Here is a 19,573-nt window from a genome sequence, read left to right on the forward strand (position 1 = left end):
GAATATTAATTGATGTGATCGTATATCGATTAAAAATCAATCAGTGATGAAGAAGTTGAATATTGCTCAATCATATACAATATTATTTGAATCTTTAATTAAATAATGTTAAATTTTTTTAGAAATTTATTTAATTAATTTTTTTATTATTTTATAAGTCACTGAAAATGTCTTTTAGGTCTATTAAATCAATCTTTTTAAGTATATATACATTAATTATTATATTAAATTTTATACTATGTTAAATAATAAATTTAGTGGTCTTTTATTTAGTTTGAGTTTACTGTCATACATCAATTTTTGATATATTTAAAGATATTATTACAAAATAAAATTTAAATAAGATATTATATAAACATTAATTTTCTTAAATATCACATTAGATATCAAAATAAAATTTAATTTGATTAATGTTCTATTAGTTTGTTAGATTAAGTAAAGATAAGTTAAATTATTTTACTTATTTGATGATCTTTAACAAAAAAAAGAATGAGATATTTAAATAGACTAATAAATCATATCAAACATTTAAAAATTTATACCTAAAAAATAAACATGTAACTTGTAATAGGATAAACATAGATTATTTTTTTCTTTCTTTCAATAGGTCACATTTGGGTCCTACAAAATATAATAAAATATAATAATAATTATGTATATATCAAATAAGTGTTTATATTGTGAATATCTTATGCGATCTTTATTCAATTTTATATCTTTTCATATTTCTATCATATCTTGTACATCAAACCTACTTAAAAAAGAATTAAGAGAATCAATTAATTACCTAAAACCCACCACTACCCGAAGAAATATCCAATACGATTAATATTACTATTCTCATATTAAAAGATTTATTAACACTAAATAGTTAATAAAACAATTTTTATAAAAATCATTGTATTTTTTTATTTATATATAGCTTTTCTAATTTAATTGAAATAAATAAAATAACAGTTATAATATAGAAATGAAGGAGTAATACAAAAGAAACAACAAAGCACACAAGAGTCAAGAGGAGTCACTATCCTATTTTGGTAGATTTGTTTTCCTTCCCATAAATTTCAATTTCAATATTTTTGGTTTTTTTACCCACCATCTCTTTCACACTTTCACTTCACCTTTGCATTCAACTTTGAAGATCCTTCCCTCTCTCTCTCTCTGTAATTCTCTTCCCAGCAACAAACCTTTCTCTCTCTCTAAATGTAAATATAATTTTCTACTCTTTTCAAAATATCTCTCTTCTCTCTCTCTCTCTCTGCTTAAACCTCAATGCTCTTATTCTCATTATTCACTCTCCATTTCTCTTCAACTTCAAACCCCAGTTACTATTTTTCATAAATTTTCAATCTTTTCTCCTTTTTCTTTGAGGATGTATACTTTTCAAGCAAATTAAGCTTGAACTTTGTGGTGGGGTTTTCTCAATTTGTCGAAATAACAGTGTCCAATTTGTGTTGTTGTCGTTGTTTTTTGTTTTTTCTTTGTGTGGTTGCAGATTCAGGAACTGGGTGTGAGGTAATTTATTTTTCAGATCTTCATTTCCTTTTTTTTTTCGGTTCACGGGTTGTTGATTTTTGTGTTGATGCATTTGGGTTGTTCTATGTTGTCTTGTAACTTAAAAAGTTTGTTCCTTTGAAGGAAATTTTGGCTTTGTGAACTAAGTTTCACTTCTGCTTCAGTTCTTAACTTCTCATTAATAACTTAGATCTGGTTTTATTTCAAATTTTGTTTTATCTACTTGCCTTTGTTTTTATTTTATTTATTTATTTTTACTTTAGATTCAAAGGGATGGTTTATGTTTTTGTTCCACCATCTGATTTCAATGATTGCCATTTTTTATTTGTGGCTTGAAGTGTTTTTCTGACAGTGTTATATGATTTCATTTTTCAGCCCTTTTTCTTGTGGTTGCAAAATTAAACTATTAATTAATGGCTAGTAGTATGGAGAATCAAAGGCAACTTTGATTTGTTTCTTTTCTTGAAGAAATTGAAAATTCATGTTAAAATATGTGGTGGAATCGAACATCTTAATCTTTCGAAAGGAATTGTTAATTTGACTGGAAAAAAAAGCTACTGGAATGTGGTGTTTTGCACTGTTGTCAAACAGCCGCCATTGTATTGCGGAATTTGAACGAATCGCTATTGCTTTGCGATACGCTACTTTGTACAAAGTCTTGTCAAATTGCCACAATTTTAGCACTATAGTGTAGTGGAATTTGAACAAACCACTATTTTCCGGAATCCACGATCGACACTAGTGTTTTTGTTGCATCTCAAATTTACATCACGAATTTGCTCATGTATACTTAGTATGGTTATAAATGTAATTATCAACTTTTTCTGATAAGCTTTCAAATGCACAATTTATGGAAAACCATTTTACATGCTTCTGTAACTGCATACTTCTTTTTCTTATCAGGATCTATCTGATCTAGAGGATACTATTTTGTTAATTTTTAACAATATGGAACATACTTATCTAAACAACATGGTTTACAATTCTCTCATTGTTCTTCTTGTTACAGATGAAATTTATTTGTACTTGCGAGTGTCTTAGACATATATTCAAACAATCTTAAATTCAGTGGCAGTTAGTGATTACTCGAATTCCCGAAAAGACATGCAGTCTACCTTCTGTCTGCTGAAATGAAGAACTTGCAGGTTTTTTCCCGTCATACGCCTTTTACATATTTCATTTGAAATATCCACAACCACAATGGTCAACATTCTGGTTCTATTGCTGAAAATACTATTAGTAGAAATGCATGATATTGTTCCTTTTAAAATTATTGAGGTTTGTGATATGTTTGTTAATTTGTTTACCAAATTGTGAAAGCTGATAGTTCAGAAGTTTCTCTAACTAGCTTTAGTAAACAATTTAAGACCAATTTTATATTAACAGTTTGTTCCACAATTAAATAGATTGCACATTTTATTTTGTATGTAACTGATTGTGGATAGTGTTTATCTGTGATTTTTCTTCTATATAATATTTTTATTGTAGTTGGTGTCGGAAGTAAATGATTTGTTGCATTGCGTGTATGTAGTTGTTAATTTTATTGTTTAGGAAAAAACCCTAATGTGATCTGCACTCGTGGACCTAAAACGAGTAGAGATGATGAGATAGAAGGAGAATGATTTGTTAACACAATGCATTTTCTGGTAAGGTAATACTCGGAGATGATGGTTTCTATTTTGGAGAAATGGAGGTTTGCGTGGTGGTTTTTTAATCTGTCATTGGTTTAGACAACAATGACTAATGCTGTAGCTATTTTAACTTGTCTAAATTGTAGTAATTCTTTGCTTTTTTTTTGTTCTTAACCCTCCGATTCCCGGGGAAAGGGGCCCCTGTTAATCCAGAGTTCATCCGAGAGTAAAGTTTGACTTAGGATTGTTCAAATCAGGATTTGAACTTCGGTTTTCCTGAATGATTCATCCTTAACTGGAGCTCATTCACTCTTTGAACCCAATCACTTGGTTGTTGTAAATTGTATTGCTTTGTTAAGATAACTAATATGTTCATTTTTAATGCTTTAAAAAATCAGAGAGCTTTGTGCCTGTGGTGTCCTCAATATTATGAAATGTTTCCTTGCTTTCTACTCTTATAGTGATTCAAACTTTGTGTGATTATCTAGATTTGTTTCATAACACTTTTTGCTGCTTGCAATATTATAATTAAACTAAATATAAACTTTTATGGATTTGTAGAGCACAGAAGAATTACAGTCATCAACTCAAGCTTCTCATGAGCCGAAGAGTGAACAACCTAACAATCACACAACCGATGCTCCTGTTGCAGACTCAGGCTCAGCATCCGCTTCAAGCAATGATAGCAAAAAGGTTTCACGGCAGGATATTGAGCTCGTAAGGATATCATTATTTGCTAAAAACTTGACTACTTTTCTATAATTCTACTTTTCATTTGCTTCGTTTGTCTTATGGATTGAACTTTTACAGGGATAACAACTTAATCTGTTTATTTTCCCTTTGATATATTCGAAAAACTTTTGTAGGTCCAGAATTTAATAGAAAGGTGCCTGCAATTATATATGAATAAAGATGAAGTGGTTAAAACATTGCTGACTCGGGCCAAGATAGATCCCGGATTTACAACTCTTGGTATGCATCTTTCGGTTTCTGTCACGCCATTTATATATTGCATTCTAATTAAAAGTTAGTTATCTGTTGTATATGTTATTCACAGAAAAACCTTAGTACATTTAGTAATAATTTTTTGTGTCTGATTTAAATAAAACAGGTTTATCTGTAAGTTGGTGACATATTGCTTTTAATAACATCTCTATTTTGCTTTTGCAAAACAAAAATTGACGCTTTTATGAATTCAGTGTGGCAGAAATTGGAAGAAGAGAACGCGGATTTTTTCAGGGCGTACTATGTTAGACTAAAATTGAAAAAGCAGATACTTTTATTCAATCATTTACTTGAGCATCAGTATCATCTAATGAAGTGTCCTATGCCTCCAAAGGTTCCATTGGCTCCAATACAGAATGGAATCCATCCTATGCCTGGTAAATTCTTACCCTCTCATCATGTTTAATTTATGTGTCGTTAAACTCAAACTAATCTCATTGTAACTGTATTCTTAACTTTATGGCCAACAAGAATAGGCCACGTTTCGTGGAAAGTGGCTTAATCGATACTTTCTTTCTTCCGTAGTAACTATATTGAGCAATATTGTTGCTATAGAGCGTTTTTGCATTACCTATGTTGTGCCCATGATTGCGTCCAAAATCATGGCAAATTGCAATTGTGATATTCTAGGAGGTTGGAATTACACATCTTCTAATCTTTTATGATTTACGATGTCAAGGGCCACGCATGTTGCACCCCATCCACCCTTCACTATCTTGTTGAGAAGTGATTTCTCTTCACTTTCTGAACATCAATATTTTCACTGGCAGAAAAATTATCAACATGTGAGAATGTATTTACTACTTTTAATGTGTTTATGGAACTGTGAACAATAGATATCATTGTTGATTCCTGATTCAAATGGTTATCCAATAATACATGATATTGCAATTGTGGAAACTTCTTGATTATTTTAAAGTGAACTAATTGGTAATCTAAATTCTAGAAACTGTCTTGATCATATGGATTTATCCAAATCTTCGGACAATTAAGAGATTTGGATACTTGTTAAGTGTTAAGTATTAGTACCATTACAGGATCGTTCTTATGATTATGTTACTCAAAACGTTCCTTTTTTGTACTTAGAACTACAAAAATTGGAAACCTCATTATTTGTTATGACATTGGTAGTGTTCTTTTTGCTGAAGATTCTTGTTAATCAATTCATTGCTGGTGTTGTGTTACATAAAAGTTGAGGAATCCTTTCTCGTATATTTCATGGTTGAATGTTGGTTTTGTAGGATTCCCAGGGAGGGTTTAGTTTTCTGTAATAGCTCCTATAAATGTTTTTTGGCCGGAGAAAATTTGAACCTTATGCATAGTACTTGTTGTGTGGATCGCTGAATACATTATTTTGTCTTAACCATCCGGTTCCCATGGGAAAGGGTCCTTGTTAATCCAGAGTCTAGCCTTGAAGTTAGGTAAAGTCTGGTCAAAGATTGTTCTATTTAGGGTTCAAACTTGGGTACTCTAGATCAATTTGTCCTTCACTGTAGCTCATTGACGACTTAAGCCCAATCACTTGGTTATCTCCAAGAATCTTTTAGTCCTAAAAGTTGGATTAGATTTTATACACTTCACAGATTTATTGTTTCCTCGAATTTCTCCATTATTCTGTAACACCGTTTGTTTGCAGTGCAGTCAACAATCTACCTATGGGATACCCAGTGCTACAGCAGCATCCTATTCCAGCCCCGGGTCAACCTCATATTGATTCGATGGGTATATCAAATTGTCATGTGGTTAATGGAGTCCCTGCACCGAGCAACTTTCATCCCATTCGGATGAACTCTGGGAATGAGTGAGTACTGGTCCAACTACAGATAATTCTTCTATGGGATTAATTTCTAGGCATTGACAATGTAAAACTTTTTTACACACGCATCAAATCAAATCACCATGTTGTCATTTTGTAATGCTAATTCTTAAAATATCTCCACGAACATTTATATGGCAATATGTGAATGGATGCATGGGTAAATTTTTCTACACTAACAATGCATACAAATTAGATTCTTTTATTTTATTCATACATGAACGATATTACAATTAAGATTGTTTTAGATGGTTTTGCATAGTTAGCTTTTGTATTTCACATTTTAAGCCTTGATTGCTGTGGCCTCTATAGCATCGACACTTTTGATCGAAGGTGTGCCTCAGTGTCCGACATGTGTAGGTGTTCGACACCAACACTTTATTTACATTCAATTAATTCATTTTTTTAAATTATCAATGTCGACCCGTTAATGTCATGTCTGGTATCCGTGTCATTATTCGTGCTTCATAGGTTGTGGCCATCATGCTAAGTATTAGGTTAATTAATTGATTGTGGAGAATCTTCATTTCTTTCGTTCTTTTGTGTTTGTGTTTTCTTTTGTAAGTAATTTGCTTTGCATTTGTGTTTGTTGAAGCATGGTGATGGACCACAGTGCTCCTGATATGGCTCATGTTATTCCACCAAATGGTACAATGTCGTCCGTCTCGGATATGCCGGTGAGTCCAACATCGGTAGCATCCAGTGGTCATTTCCCCTTCACGGCATCTGAAATATCAGGAATGGGAACAGATGCATCAGCTCTTGATTCAGCATTTACATCTGATGTGGCAAGTTCAGTAGGACTACAACTTGCACCAGATGGAGGAAATGGAATTTCTCGATCGCTGGATCAGATTCAGTGGAATTTTAGCCTATCAGATTTAACGACTGATTTGCCAAACTTGGGAGGTAATCTCTGATCTAAGATCTTCTTTGAGTTTGGTCTGCATGTTTTGTTATCTGTTGAGAACTGTTATCACGCAAATATTCTGGCAGCACCATAAACAATTTCTAAGTTTGCTATTGATGACTTGTGTTATTCGGATTGACAGTGAATTTGGTAGAATTGCGGTGTCTAATGAGATTTTGTCAAACTCATCGTGATTCCAAGAATGCAATTAAGTGTTATCAATTCCAATTTTGCTATTGAATTCTTTGCAGATCTTGGAGCTCTGGGAAACTATCCGGGTTCGCCATTTTTGCCATCTGATTCAGACATGTTTCTTGAATCTCCAGATCAACAGGATATAGGTAGTTTTAAATGTACTTATTTATTATTTTTGCATGTTCTAAATTTTAATAACTTTGATGAATAATAGTGGTCCAACAAGATTTAGTTGACAATAGAAAAGGATCTAAGTTCTGAATCACCACTTAATGTGCCGTGATGTATTAGATTCCGGTGTAGGTTACTCTTATATGAGCAATTCACTTCACAGATTTAATTAAGTAATTTCAATCATTGATGAATAAACAATGGATGATGTTGAAGTGCATGTCAATAACATACAATGAATTTCAAAGGGTTGCTTGTTTCACATTATATTAAAATCAAATGCTTATTAGTTATTGTCATTTTCAAGATTTTAACTATGTTAATCTACATTAATTCTTGTACCTATAAGCTTGTTTAAGGATGAATTTATGACTAGTACAAAATACACTATCATGTTAGTCAGACTTCCTAAAAGTTTATGTAATAGACCTATAATTAAGTAGGCTAATAGGCCAAATCAGACCTTCAAAAATGTCAGATTAGGTCTAAAAAAAATAATGACAGGTAACAAGTTAGACTTAGAATTTTAACTTTTTTTTTACAAGTTAGATTTATTTAACCAAAGCCTTATTCGAACCACCATTTTCTCACCCTTATCTGCAATCTCTAGAATCTTATATAACTCTAAAAAACATGCATTACACTATAGATGATCAAGAACTTAGGAGAAAAAAAATTATTTATACAATTAAGACTGCATTTCAACTTCCATATATGTTGAAAGATATGCAAAGATACTTACAACCTACCTTTTGGTTTTAATTTCAGTGGATGACTTCTTTGTTAATTCTGAGCCTCCATGCTCTCAATCGGACGAGGATAAATCTTAATCTTAAGGCGAGGCAAGTTGCTTTGTTTCACATTAATTCTTAGGTTAGGGAGATAAATTAGGATTAATAAATGTCATCAAGCGTACTTGCATACAGGCTTTACTGTTTACCAAAGTTTAGCCAGCCCTTATCTGTTATATTTCATCACTGTGGAAATTGAATGTCATCAATTGTTACATGTAGTTGTAATCTTTTTCCATTCTTTTGAGATATATCTATTATCAGGGAGAGTTGAGGACACAGTGCTTAAGATGTGTAATTGATTTGATGCATTTGGATATATATTAATTTTATATATTGTTTGGATCCTTATGTCAGTGTAAAATTTAATGTTATTTGTTTCACATTTTATATTATGGTGCAAAGTTTATTTGACATGTGACATAGTAATGGTCATCTGGATCTTGACTAATGTTCTCATACCTGTAAAATTCTCTTCTGTTTATTCTTTCTTGTTTTTATCTTCTTTGCCTTATGTCTTTGTTTATAGTTGAATTCATCATCCATATTTTAGTTGTGTTCAAATTAGTCTTTTGTATGTTTGTTTTACAAATTAGGAAGATACTAGAGGGGTATAAAATCCATCAAGCTGTCTTGACAGGTTTGGTTGGATCTGACCGGTTCAGAAAATAATAGGGACAAACAATAGAGACAAGACAGGGACATGAACATGGTAGAAGGAGGAATCGAATTCGGATTACCCGTCATGGCTCAAATTATTTTATGAACAATAAATTATTTTATATTATTATTATTATTATTATTTTTATTATTATTATTATTATTATTATTATTATTATTATTATTATTATTATTAGTTTCATTGTATTTAAAAAACAATTAAAATTTACATCACTTAGAGTTGAATAAGAATTGGAATTTTATCGCAAAATATTTTTTGACCACCAACCTTCTTATTAAGAGTAGGGGTGAATATTTAGTTGTGTGGTTAGTAATGTGTTTGGACACAACTTGTATTTAACAAATACTAGTGAAAATAATAACTCTTCTTGTCATTTGAAGGTGTTTGTATAAATGGTCTATTGTTATTTAATTTAGTTTTTCAAGTTATGTCTTTTTTTTATTATGAAATTGGTCATGCCACTTATATGAACTGAGTCACTCTTGATTTTTTTTAAATGTTTATGGATTATTATTAGGTGATTTGTCTTGAGATCAATTTGATTTTGTCTTTGGATCGATCCATCTTTATTAGACATGTAATTCATTGGGTTCAATCAACTTAAGGGTCGAGTTTGAGTATAAAAATTAACCTGATCTATTTTGAGGATTGGGTATGAGACATGCAAAATTCGGTCAAATTCATCATTTATCCACTCCAAGATATAACTATTAATAAGAAAAGAGTATTGATTGTAATATAGAGTTCATGTAAAAAAATATTTAATGATTCCTTTCTTAATTATAAAGTATTATTAAACCATTTTAATTCAATTTCATTTTATGCAAATCTAACCAATAAGGTCACACAAGTGGTAGATAGATAAGGTTAAATGAATTTTGGTATGTAATTTTTAGTTTACTAATTCTTTTTTTTTTTAAATCTTAGTTTTTTTGTTTGAAAGTTCAAATCTTATAAAGTATGATATATTGTGTGGTATGAAAAGAGTTGGATATGACAACTCATTTACAAATTTATGAGGGAATCCATTTGATAAGGTAAAATCTTATCCATTATAGATAATCTTTATGGGGTATCTGTTAGCTTTGGTCTTATTGCCATTCTTTGACACACATCACTAAATGGCTGCTAAATTATCTTTCAAGTTTCAAAAACCAAACATTTTTTTTGTTAGAAAAATAGGGTAATTTGAATGGAAATAATCCACATATATTATTAATATAAATTTCTTTTATACAGTTTAGTCGATTATAACCGTTAAATCATTAAAAATATTTAATTTTTATGATAATTATCTTTAAAATTATGTCTATAAATAATTACGATATTGTGTTAGTATCACATATTTTACACTGATAATACATAATAATTAAACTGAATATGAATCCTCAAATGCCTTTGGTATTAATCAAAAACCTGCCTTATACAATTTCATGTACACAATTAAGAAAAAGTTTTAAGTACCGTCGCATATAAAATTTGGGCTAATAAATAATTTTTTGTTAAGTAGAAAACAGAATTGAATTTTATTCTTCTACATTTTAACTCATACCCCCAAGTTTTGCTATTTTTTATATCAACTTCTAAAAATACATTTGTAAAAAATACAAATTTTAAACAAAATCAATATGTACTCCACGTCTATGTTTTTTTTTTACATATTAGAAATTTTGATTTTGAAATTTTTTCTCAATTTTTTAATGCTAAAAATTGAGTTTTTGAAATGTTTAATATGTGGATTTTTTATTTGTATATCCCTTTTTTTTCAAATATACCAAATGTGAAAAAATAATACTAAATTGTCCTACTTTTTGACACTAATAGATCATTGCATGCCCATCCAACGACTTCCTAAAGACATTTCTTTTTTCAATTCAATAGAAGTCGCTCATCCAGCGACTTCCTAAAGACTTTTCTTTTTCAATTCAATAGAAGGTCGCATCTCCGGGATGCAACCATGTATTAGGTGTACAATTTTTTTTTTCTTCACATTTTTTTCAATTACAAAATCATTTATTTAATAAAACAAAAATAAAATAAAATAAAATAATATTAATATTAATAATAATAATAATAATAAATTATATTAATAAAAAAAGTTAATTAAATTGAACAAATAAATTACATTAAATTAAAAAAAACCACATATTGAACAAAAAATACATCAAATTCAATTTTTTTTATAATTTTTTATTAATTTTTATTTATTAGATCCAACAAAAAATAGGAAGAAGTTGTTATATTATAACAATTATTTATTTTGGCATATCTATTATAACAGTTATTTATTTTGGCATACATTAAATTAAAAAATACATCGACTCAAAAATAAATAACGTGTTCCTAATATTTTGGAGATAAATTAGTGTGACAATTTACCACGTGCTAGTATCTACCTCCAATGAATTTCTTTTTATATATATCTTTTTTTATATATGCTAAATGACCACTGATTTATCGGCAAAATATTAGGGACGCATTATCTATTTTTGGCACGTTTTCTCAACTATTTTTTTTTAATGTATTTTATTTGTTCAATCTAATATTTTTGGTATTATTTTTTTAAAATGTGGCAAAAGAAGGCCGCATCCCCACTGTGCTACCATGTATTAGGTATACAAATTTTTGTTTTCTCATATTTTTTGTAATTACAAAATCATTTATTTAATAAAACAAAAATAATTATAATATTTTAAAAAACAAAATATTATCAATAAACTAAAATAAAAATAATAAAATAAAATATATTAATAATAATAATAAAATTAATTATATTAATAAAAAAATTAATGAAATTGAACAAATAAAATACATTAGATTGAAAAAAAATAGTTGAGAAGACGTGCCAAAAATAAATAATGTGTCTCTAGTATTTTGGAGAAGTGGCCATTTAACATATATAAACAAAGATATATAAAAAAAAATTCATTGGATGTAGATACTAACATGTGGTAAACCGTCACACTAATTTATCTCCATAATATTAGGGACACGTTTTTTATTTTTGGCACAGTCAACCGTCACACTAATGTATTTTTTTTTGCTAATTTAATGTATTTTATTTTATTAATAGTATTTTAATATTTTTTTTTATAGATATGCCAAAACAAATGACATGTTATAATAGATGTGCCAAAACAAATGAGGTGTTATAATATAACAACTTCTTCCTATTTTTTTTTAATCTAATAAATAAAAATTAATAAAACTAATAATAAAATTTGAATTTGATGTATCTTTTGTTCAATACGTGGTATTTTTTCTTTAATTTAATGTAATTTATTTGTTCAATTTAATTAACTTTTTTATTAATATAATTTATTTTATTATTATTAATATAATTTTATTTTATTTTTGTTTTATTAAATAAATGATTTTGTAATAGCAAAAAACGTGGAAAAAAATATTGACACCTAATACATGGTCGCATCCCGAGGATGCGACCTTCTGTTGAATTGAAAAAAGAAAAGCCTTCAGGAAGTAGTTGGGTGGACATGCGATGATCTATTAATGCCAAAAAGTAGGACAATTTAGTATTATTTTTTCAAAGTGTGGCAATTTGATTTATTTGAAAAAAAAAGGATATATAAATAAAAAACCTTCAATATGTAGAATTTTTTACATAGCAGATATTTGGAGTTTTTGATATAAATTCTTTTTACATAATGGAAATTTCTTTTTTCTTTAAAAAAAAAATTTCGATAAACAAATTTTTTCTAATTTTTTTTATACCAAAATTTTAAGGTATGTAAAATTTTTCTCTTTTTTCTACATATAAAAAATTTTAAATGGAAATTTCTAAAATTAAAATTTTTCGATGTTAATTTTTAAATTAGATTTTTGGAAAATCATATTCCATACCAAAAAATTTGTATTTGTGTTGAATAAATAACGGGTCTAAAAATTTTCAATGAAAAAAGATAAAGATGATAAGAATTAAAATTTAATTTTTCAAAAATTATGGAGTAGAAATTAAAATGCAGTTGTATTAAATTCAGTTTTTCCATGTTTTTGAACGAAAAAGCAAGAGTTTTTTCATGTATGAAATGAAAAAAAGGCTGCTGCCGTTTTTGCTAATATACACACTTTATTTTTTTATTTTTTCTTCTCATTTATCAAGCTTTTGGTTGAATAAAAGAGGATAAGTATAAACATATTTTAAATTTTACTGTTTACCCCTTTTATTTATACTCCTACTACTCCACAAACCTCCTAAAACTCATATTTGTATCTAACACTAAAAAAAAAAAAAAAGAAAATCAAATTTGCTCCACATTTTTAGATCACTCTCTCACTCTACGAGATTGTTGATAACGTCGTGATTTAAAACTTTTTAATTTTAGACCCGTGCACTGCATGAATAATAATTTTACAAATATTTTCTACAAAATATTTTTAGTTTAGTATATAAAAAATACTTTTAGAGTGTGTTTGGATGAATTGTTTTTTGAGGTAACGTAATTTTATAATATTACAGCGTAATTCAAATTCTTCTAGATAAATTTTCTTTTCAGATGATAATTTAGAGAATTTTTAAAATAAAGAGATTTTATAAAGTATTTGTTAAAGTTAACTTTGTAGAATTTCAAATACTACCTTAAAGACAACAATTTCAAATCCTTCTTAATGTGAATCTCAAATTTGTCCTTATAAATTTTCAATTTTTTTCCGCCCTTTTTCAATTTTAATTTTTACAAAATATGGTCAAATTTTAAATAAACAATTGTTCTATCCAAACAATACAATTTATTAATGAAGAAAATTTTATTTGAAATATTTTGATTTGCTTAAAACTTTTAATTCTCTCAAATTTTTAATTTCTTCGTACAAACACACTCTTGGGAAATCAAGTCTTTAACACATAATAATAAAATAGTTATAATATTAAATTTAAAAAGAATATCTTTTGATATGATAGAATATACAAGTATGTAATCATTATTAATACGAATAAAAGGTTTATCCTTTTGCATGAATTACATCATATACAAACTACTTTAGTGTCTAATGATATTTAAAAAAATTTGATAATATTTTAATTTGCAATCAACCCTTTTAGTGTAAAATGGTACTTAAAAGAAATTAAAAATATTTTCATACAATAAACTGAAACAAATTCAAATCTTACAACCAGTGACATTGTTTTTAATTCTCCAAACCAAAACTACAATATCAAGAAAAACAAGGAATGTAAAAAAAAGCTTTATAAATATTTGATTAAATTTAATGAAATTTATTAGAAAAATGATACAAGATATGACCAATCTATCAAACTAAAAAAAATGGTAGCTATGCAACTAAAGTACCATTTAGTGTGGTTGTGTTGGAGAAAGATCTCCGGTTAAAATATGTAATAAATAATTTCTTCAGACAATCTTAACACACATTATGCCATTAGAGTAAATCTGTAGAGAATGAAAATGTTTAATAACCAAATCATGAAGTATGTGAGATGCATAATGAATTGTATGTGGTCAATATTTTCTACTAATATCAGTTTAATTTTTAGCCGTACATTGAAAGTTGGATGATCATATTTTAAGTTATATTATAGATCATATTTTAGAACTTAAAACACAAACCTCCTAATCTCCATGTAAAAATCAATGTTTCAATCCAGATAAAAAGAAATATGAAGAGAAAATACATAAAATAAACAAATAAGAAACTAAATATTTAATAAGAAAAATTATTTGTTCTAATCATTGCAATAATGGTCGCACCAGAAGGAGGAACAATGAAGACTTTTCGAGAGGAATGCGCACAATACCATTTTCTAGCTTTTAAGACATAACTTTGAGCAAATGTTGAAGAATACAAATCAACTATGAACTATTACACACTTAAGACTAATTGAAACATTTAGAAAAAAAAATCAGTATTTAAAAATAAAAAAGAGTGCATAAGGAAGAAAATATAGCACTGCCGGTAACGGTAATGACCGAGCCTGATACCTGGGAGATAAGTACTGTCTCCACACAGTTCCACTATCAATTGAGTTGATATTTTGACGGGATCATCACTTGCTAAATAAATGTGGTATTATTGATATTGATGAAAGTCAATTACAAAATAGAAAAAAAAAAAAGAAAAAAGAAAACTTGTCTACAAATAAAATTAGAGTGATACATAAGTATATAAATGACCTGACAAAAATAAAACTATATGACAAAATTCACAATGAGATACCAATAAAATGATTTGTGAGAGTTGTTTTAATATATTATAAATAGATTCCAACGAACTCAAATTTAAATATTCTAAAATTTTAGAAAATTCAAATTTGAGTTTGCCAAACACATTTGTACAAAAGAGAATCTAAAATTGAATTTTTGAAATTCCAAAAAACTCGAATGTTACTAATTCATTGGTTAAAATTTTATTTTAATTGAAAAAACAATGGATAAAATACAATTATGTGCCAATTTGACTTATGCATTCACAACAGTGTAAATTTAATCTAAATTATATCATTTGTTTATGAAAAATATTTTACTATCATCTCATATTTATTTCCAATATTTGACGCTTGAGAAATTTATTGCACTGGGCTAGAGAAGTTATAATACAAAATGAAATAATTTTTATCATTGCTAGAACAGATACACCATATACAAGAGAGATGAATGAGTTCAAATTTAATCATAGATTGTAATAAGAGTGGAAAGTATAACACAACTAACAATTCAACAATAATCACTACTGAAAAATGTGCAGGCCTTAAAGTAATTTATAAATTTCACTACTACACGTTAGTAGATATATTGAAAGGATAATTTATTTGTTGGATTTTTAAGAGTGTGGAAACATAATCACAACATCACAAAGTACCATGTGGCACCAATACACTTATTACTCTAGCTTGTTGCGACTTACAAGACCAATGCAAGGAAAACTTACATATCGTCCCCTGTGTTAACAATGAAAAGAGGAAGAAAGAGGAAGAAGAGAAACAACCACTTTAGGGTTTCATAACATATAATGAACCAAAACTAAAGTTAATAGGGTTACTATGAGTATATATATATAAAAGAATAGAATTGTCTAAAATACCCTTACTACTAATATATAATAATATTATCTAACATCTCCCCTCAAACTCACGATGCATTAACATGGAGCATCGAGAGTTTGTCAACTAAAAAACGGAAACGTTTAATGGAATGCATCTTTGTAAACAAATCAACAATCTGTAAAGAAGAAGAAACAAACGGTAGAGTAATAGTTCCATGCTGAAGATGATGACGAGTAAAATGACAATCAATCTCAATGTGTTTGGTGCGTTCATGAAAGACCGAGTTGTGAGCAATTTGAATAACACTCTTGTTATCGCAGTGCATCGGAGTTGGCTCAGAAAGAGAGATACCCATATCAGACAAAAGCCAACGCAACCAAATTATTTCAGCGGTAGTGGATGCCATAGCACGATACTCAGCTTCTATAGAGGAGCGAGAGACAATGTCTTGTTTCTTACTCTTCTAAGAAATAAGAGAGTCTCAAAGAAAGATACAAAACCCTGTGGTGGATTTACGATCTGTGTGTCACCAGCCCAATCAACATCAGGAATAAGCTCGTAACTCCAATGAGGATGACGATGGAAAGAGAAGACTTTGAAATTGAGTTCCTCGAAGATAACGAAGAATCCGAAGAACTGCTGCCCAATGTACTGTAGTGGGGGAGACAACAAACTGACTAACAACATGAACAGCATAAGCAATGTCAGGTCTGGTAATCGTAAGATACACTAAGCTGCCAACCAAAGTACGATACAAAGTGGAATCTGGTAAAGGAACACCATCCGAGGGAGCATATTTTACATTCAACTCAAGAGGAGTATCTGCTGCTCTAGTATCAGAAAGACGAGCCTGATCAAGAATGTTGGCAATGTACTTGGATTGAGAAAGAAGGTAGCCTCTAGGAGAGTAGGCAACTTCAATCCCCAAGAAATAGCGAAGAGTTCCCAAGTCCTTCATCTCAAACTGTTTGGCTAACTGCAATTTCAACTCATTAATTCCACTAACATCATCACCTGTAATAATCATATCATCAACATATAGAGAAAGTATAATGCGACCATAAGTGGTGGACCTTATAAACAATGCATAATCATGTTCACTAGAGCAAAAACCAAGAGAAGTGATCATAGTAGAGAATTTCTCAAACCAAGCTCGAGGAGCCTGTTTAAGATCATATAGAGCATTTTTTAACTTACATAATTCCCCTTGATTATGAGAAACTCCTTGCGGAGGGACCATATAGACTTCTTCATGAAGCTCACCATTTAAAAAAGCATTTTTGACATCCATTTGAGAAATATGCCATTGACGAATAGATGCAACTGCAATAAGAGTACAAATAGTGGTCATCTTGGCTACAGGAGCAAAAGTTTCTTCATAATCCATACCATATTGTTGAGAGAAACCCTTAGCAACAAGACGTGCTTTGTAGCGCTCAACTGACCCATCAGACTTAGTTTTGATCTTGTATACCCAACGAGACCCAATAGCACGTTTTCCAGGAGGAAGAGGTGCTAATTCCCAAATATTGGTTTTGTGCAATGCAGAAAGTTCTTCTGCCATAGCCTGCTGCCAAAGAGGATCAATAACAACCTTTTTATAGGAAGAGGGCTCAGACAAACTGTGAATAGAGGTTAAGAAAGAAACAAACGAAGTTGAGTAAGTGGAATAGACAAAATCAGATAACTGAGTAGACTTACGTTGACGAGATGGGTAACGAGGAGGATCAACAATCACAGGAGGTGGTTGAACAACCAGGGGGGCAAGAGGGATGTCATCATGTGGAGTATTACAATCACCAGAAGCATAATCATTAGGACCAAACAGATCAATATGGGTTAGTTCAGAACTCTTAGTAATCTGAGAATCAGAGGAAATAGAGTAAAAAGGGATGTGCTCAAGAAAAACAACATTACGAGATACATAAAGTTTTCCTACATGAGGATCATAACAACAATAACCTTTTTGACCATCCCCATAACCAAGAAAAACACACAACGCTGAACGAGAAGACAACTTACTGCGCTCTACTTGAGGGCGAAGAACAAAACAAGTAGAATCAAAAACTTTCAAAGAATGATAATCAGGGGTAGAAGCATACAATTTTTCAAAGGGAGACAACAAAAGGGAACGAGCAGTCTCTATAATATGACGGTGTTTCCTTTCAGCAACTCCATTTTGTTGAGGAGTATCGGTACAAGATATGTTGAGTTTTAACCATTGCACGAAACATATGATAAATGTCAAAAAATTCAGACCGATTTTTCATAAGATAAACCCAACAATAACGAGTGTAATCATCAATAAACGAAACATAATATCTAGATCCACCTTTGGTGAGAACCGGTGATGGACCGCAAACATCAGAGTGAACTAAATCAAATGACGCATATGAAACAGAAACACTTTTACTAAACGGTAAAGTTGGAAGTTTGGCAAGTTTACAACCACAACAATCTGAGATATCACAGGTTTGTAACTTTCCTAAGGCTCCAGTAGAAGCCAAATATTTTAATCTAGAAGCAGAAACATGTCCAAGGCGAGAATGCCATAGATAAAAACTAGAAGATAAGGAATTCAAGCGAAAACTGGATAATATGTCAGCAGTAGTTGTGGAGGCTGCAATATCTGGGAGTCGCAGGTCATCCAAAACATAAAGTCCCCATTGTCTATGATCTGTCCCAATCAGCCTCCCGTAATGTGAATCCTGCACACAACAAGAAGTGGAAGAAAACATAACCGAATAACCGAGATCACATATTTGACTAACAGAAGCAAGACTCAAAGTAAGATTAGGAATATAATAAACATCAGAAAGAGACATGTTAGGTGTGAAGATAGAACCAACGCCTGCTAGTGGCATAGGAGTGCCATCAATAGTCATAACCGACACAGACGAGACAGATTTCACAGACACAAAAGATTTATCATCGTATGTCATATGATGAGATGCTCCCGAATCAAGAATCCATATGGAAGGAGATATACCTGACATACTAGAGGAGTTCAAACCTTTAGAAGAGGTGGCAAACATGGCATGTGATTGAGTGGCAAGAAGTTTTTGAAGCTGTTTTGCAATATCAGATATTTGAGAAGCAATCTCAGATGGGTATACAGAACCAGACCTAGAGCCAATGGTAGGAGGAGCATAAGCAACAACATTGGACGATGGCCCCCTAAAATTCTTCTTATGTGTTCTCTCCAATTTCGGACAATGTGCTTGAAGAGAGTCATCCTTAGCATCAGCCATAACAAATAATGACAGGAAAATACGACAAATACAATCACTGAGACAAAATAAATTAGGAATAATCTGGTGCTGTGCGAGCCCGATTTCTCCCTCTCTATACGTCGTTTCACTGATCCGACCGTTGAAGACGAAGACCTAAATGTTTCGAACCTGCTGTCCAAAAATCAGCCCGATCCAACGGTTAACGAATGCACAATCGATGTTTTTCTGAGACTGATTTAACAAAATCGGGAATATGGTTACTCTTCTCTTTTCTCTTTTGGTGGTTGTCTTTCCTATCAAAATAGTCTCTCTCTTCTCTACGATAGATCCCAAATAGGCATGGCAACGGGGCGGGTCGGGGGCGGATTTTGCCTCTTCCACCCCCGCACCCGACTAATCGGGGAAAACCCGCACCTGCACCCGTTTCATAGCGGGTGTGAAAATTAAACCCCATCCCCACCCACAACGGGTTTCGGGTTTCCCCGCCCACACCCGCACCCATTTATATATATAAAATTATAAATTTAAAAAATCATATCTATTATAATTAATATAATAAAATAATTATTATCAAATAATAATAAAATAAAAAATTATTTTATATAGAGA

The 19,573-nt window shown here is 30.3% G+C and overlaps 1 protein-coding gene across 2 annotated transcripts; it reads left to right on the top strand.

Annotated features, from left to right (window-relative positions):
* Window positions 1-1,212: 1,212 nt before the first annotated feature.
* LOC101497811 (uncharacterized) lies at window positions 1,213-8,424 on the top strand. 2 transcript variants are annotated; one of them, XM_073363408.1, is made up of 9 exons: window positions 1,213-1,515; window positions 2,585-2,660; window positions 3,708-3,863; window positions 4,013-4,118; window positions 4,346-4,528; window positions 5,793-5,952; window positions 6,563-6,876; window positions 7,129-7,218; window positions 8,012-8,424. In XM_073363408.1, the coding sequence occupies exons 2-9, from the start codon at window positions 2,646-2,648 to the stop codon at window positions 8,071-8,073; spliced, it is 1,086 nt and encodes a 361-aa protein (XP_073219509.1). In that variant the 5' UTR covers window positions 1,213-1,515; window positions 2,585-2,645; the 3' UTR covers window positions 8,074-8,424. The 2 variants fall into 2 exon arrangements, with proteins under 2 accessions (XP_073219509.1, XP_004510680.2); XM_004510623.4 differs by having other exon boundaries at window positions 1,214-1,515; window positions 2,525-2,660.
* The last annotated feature ends 11,149 nt before the right edge of the window (window positions 8,425-19,573 follow it).

The sequence above is a fragment of the Cicer arietinum genome, chromosome 7 (assembly GCF_000331145.2).
Source record: "Cicer arietinum cultivar CDC Frontier isolate Library 1 chromosome 7, Cicar.CDCFrontier_v2.0, whole genome shotgun sequence".
In the NCBI taxonomy this organism is placed as follows: domain Eukaryota; kingdom Viridiplantae; phylum Streptophyta; class Magnoliopsida; order Fabales; family Fabaceae; genus Cicer; species Cicer arietinum.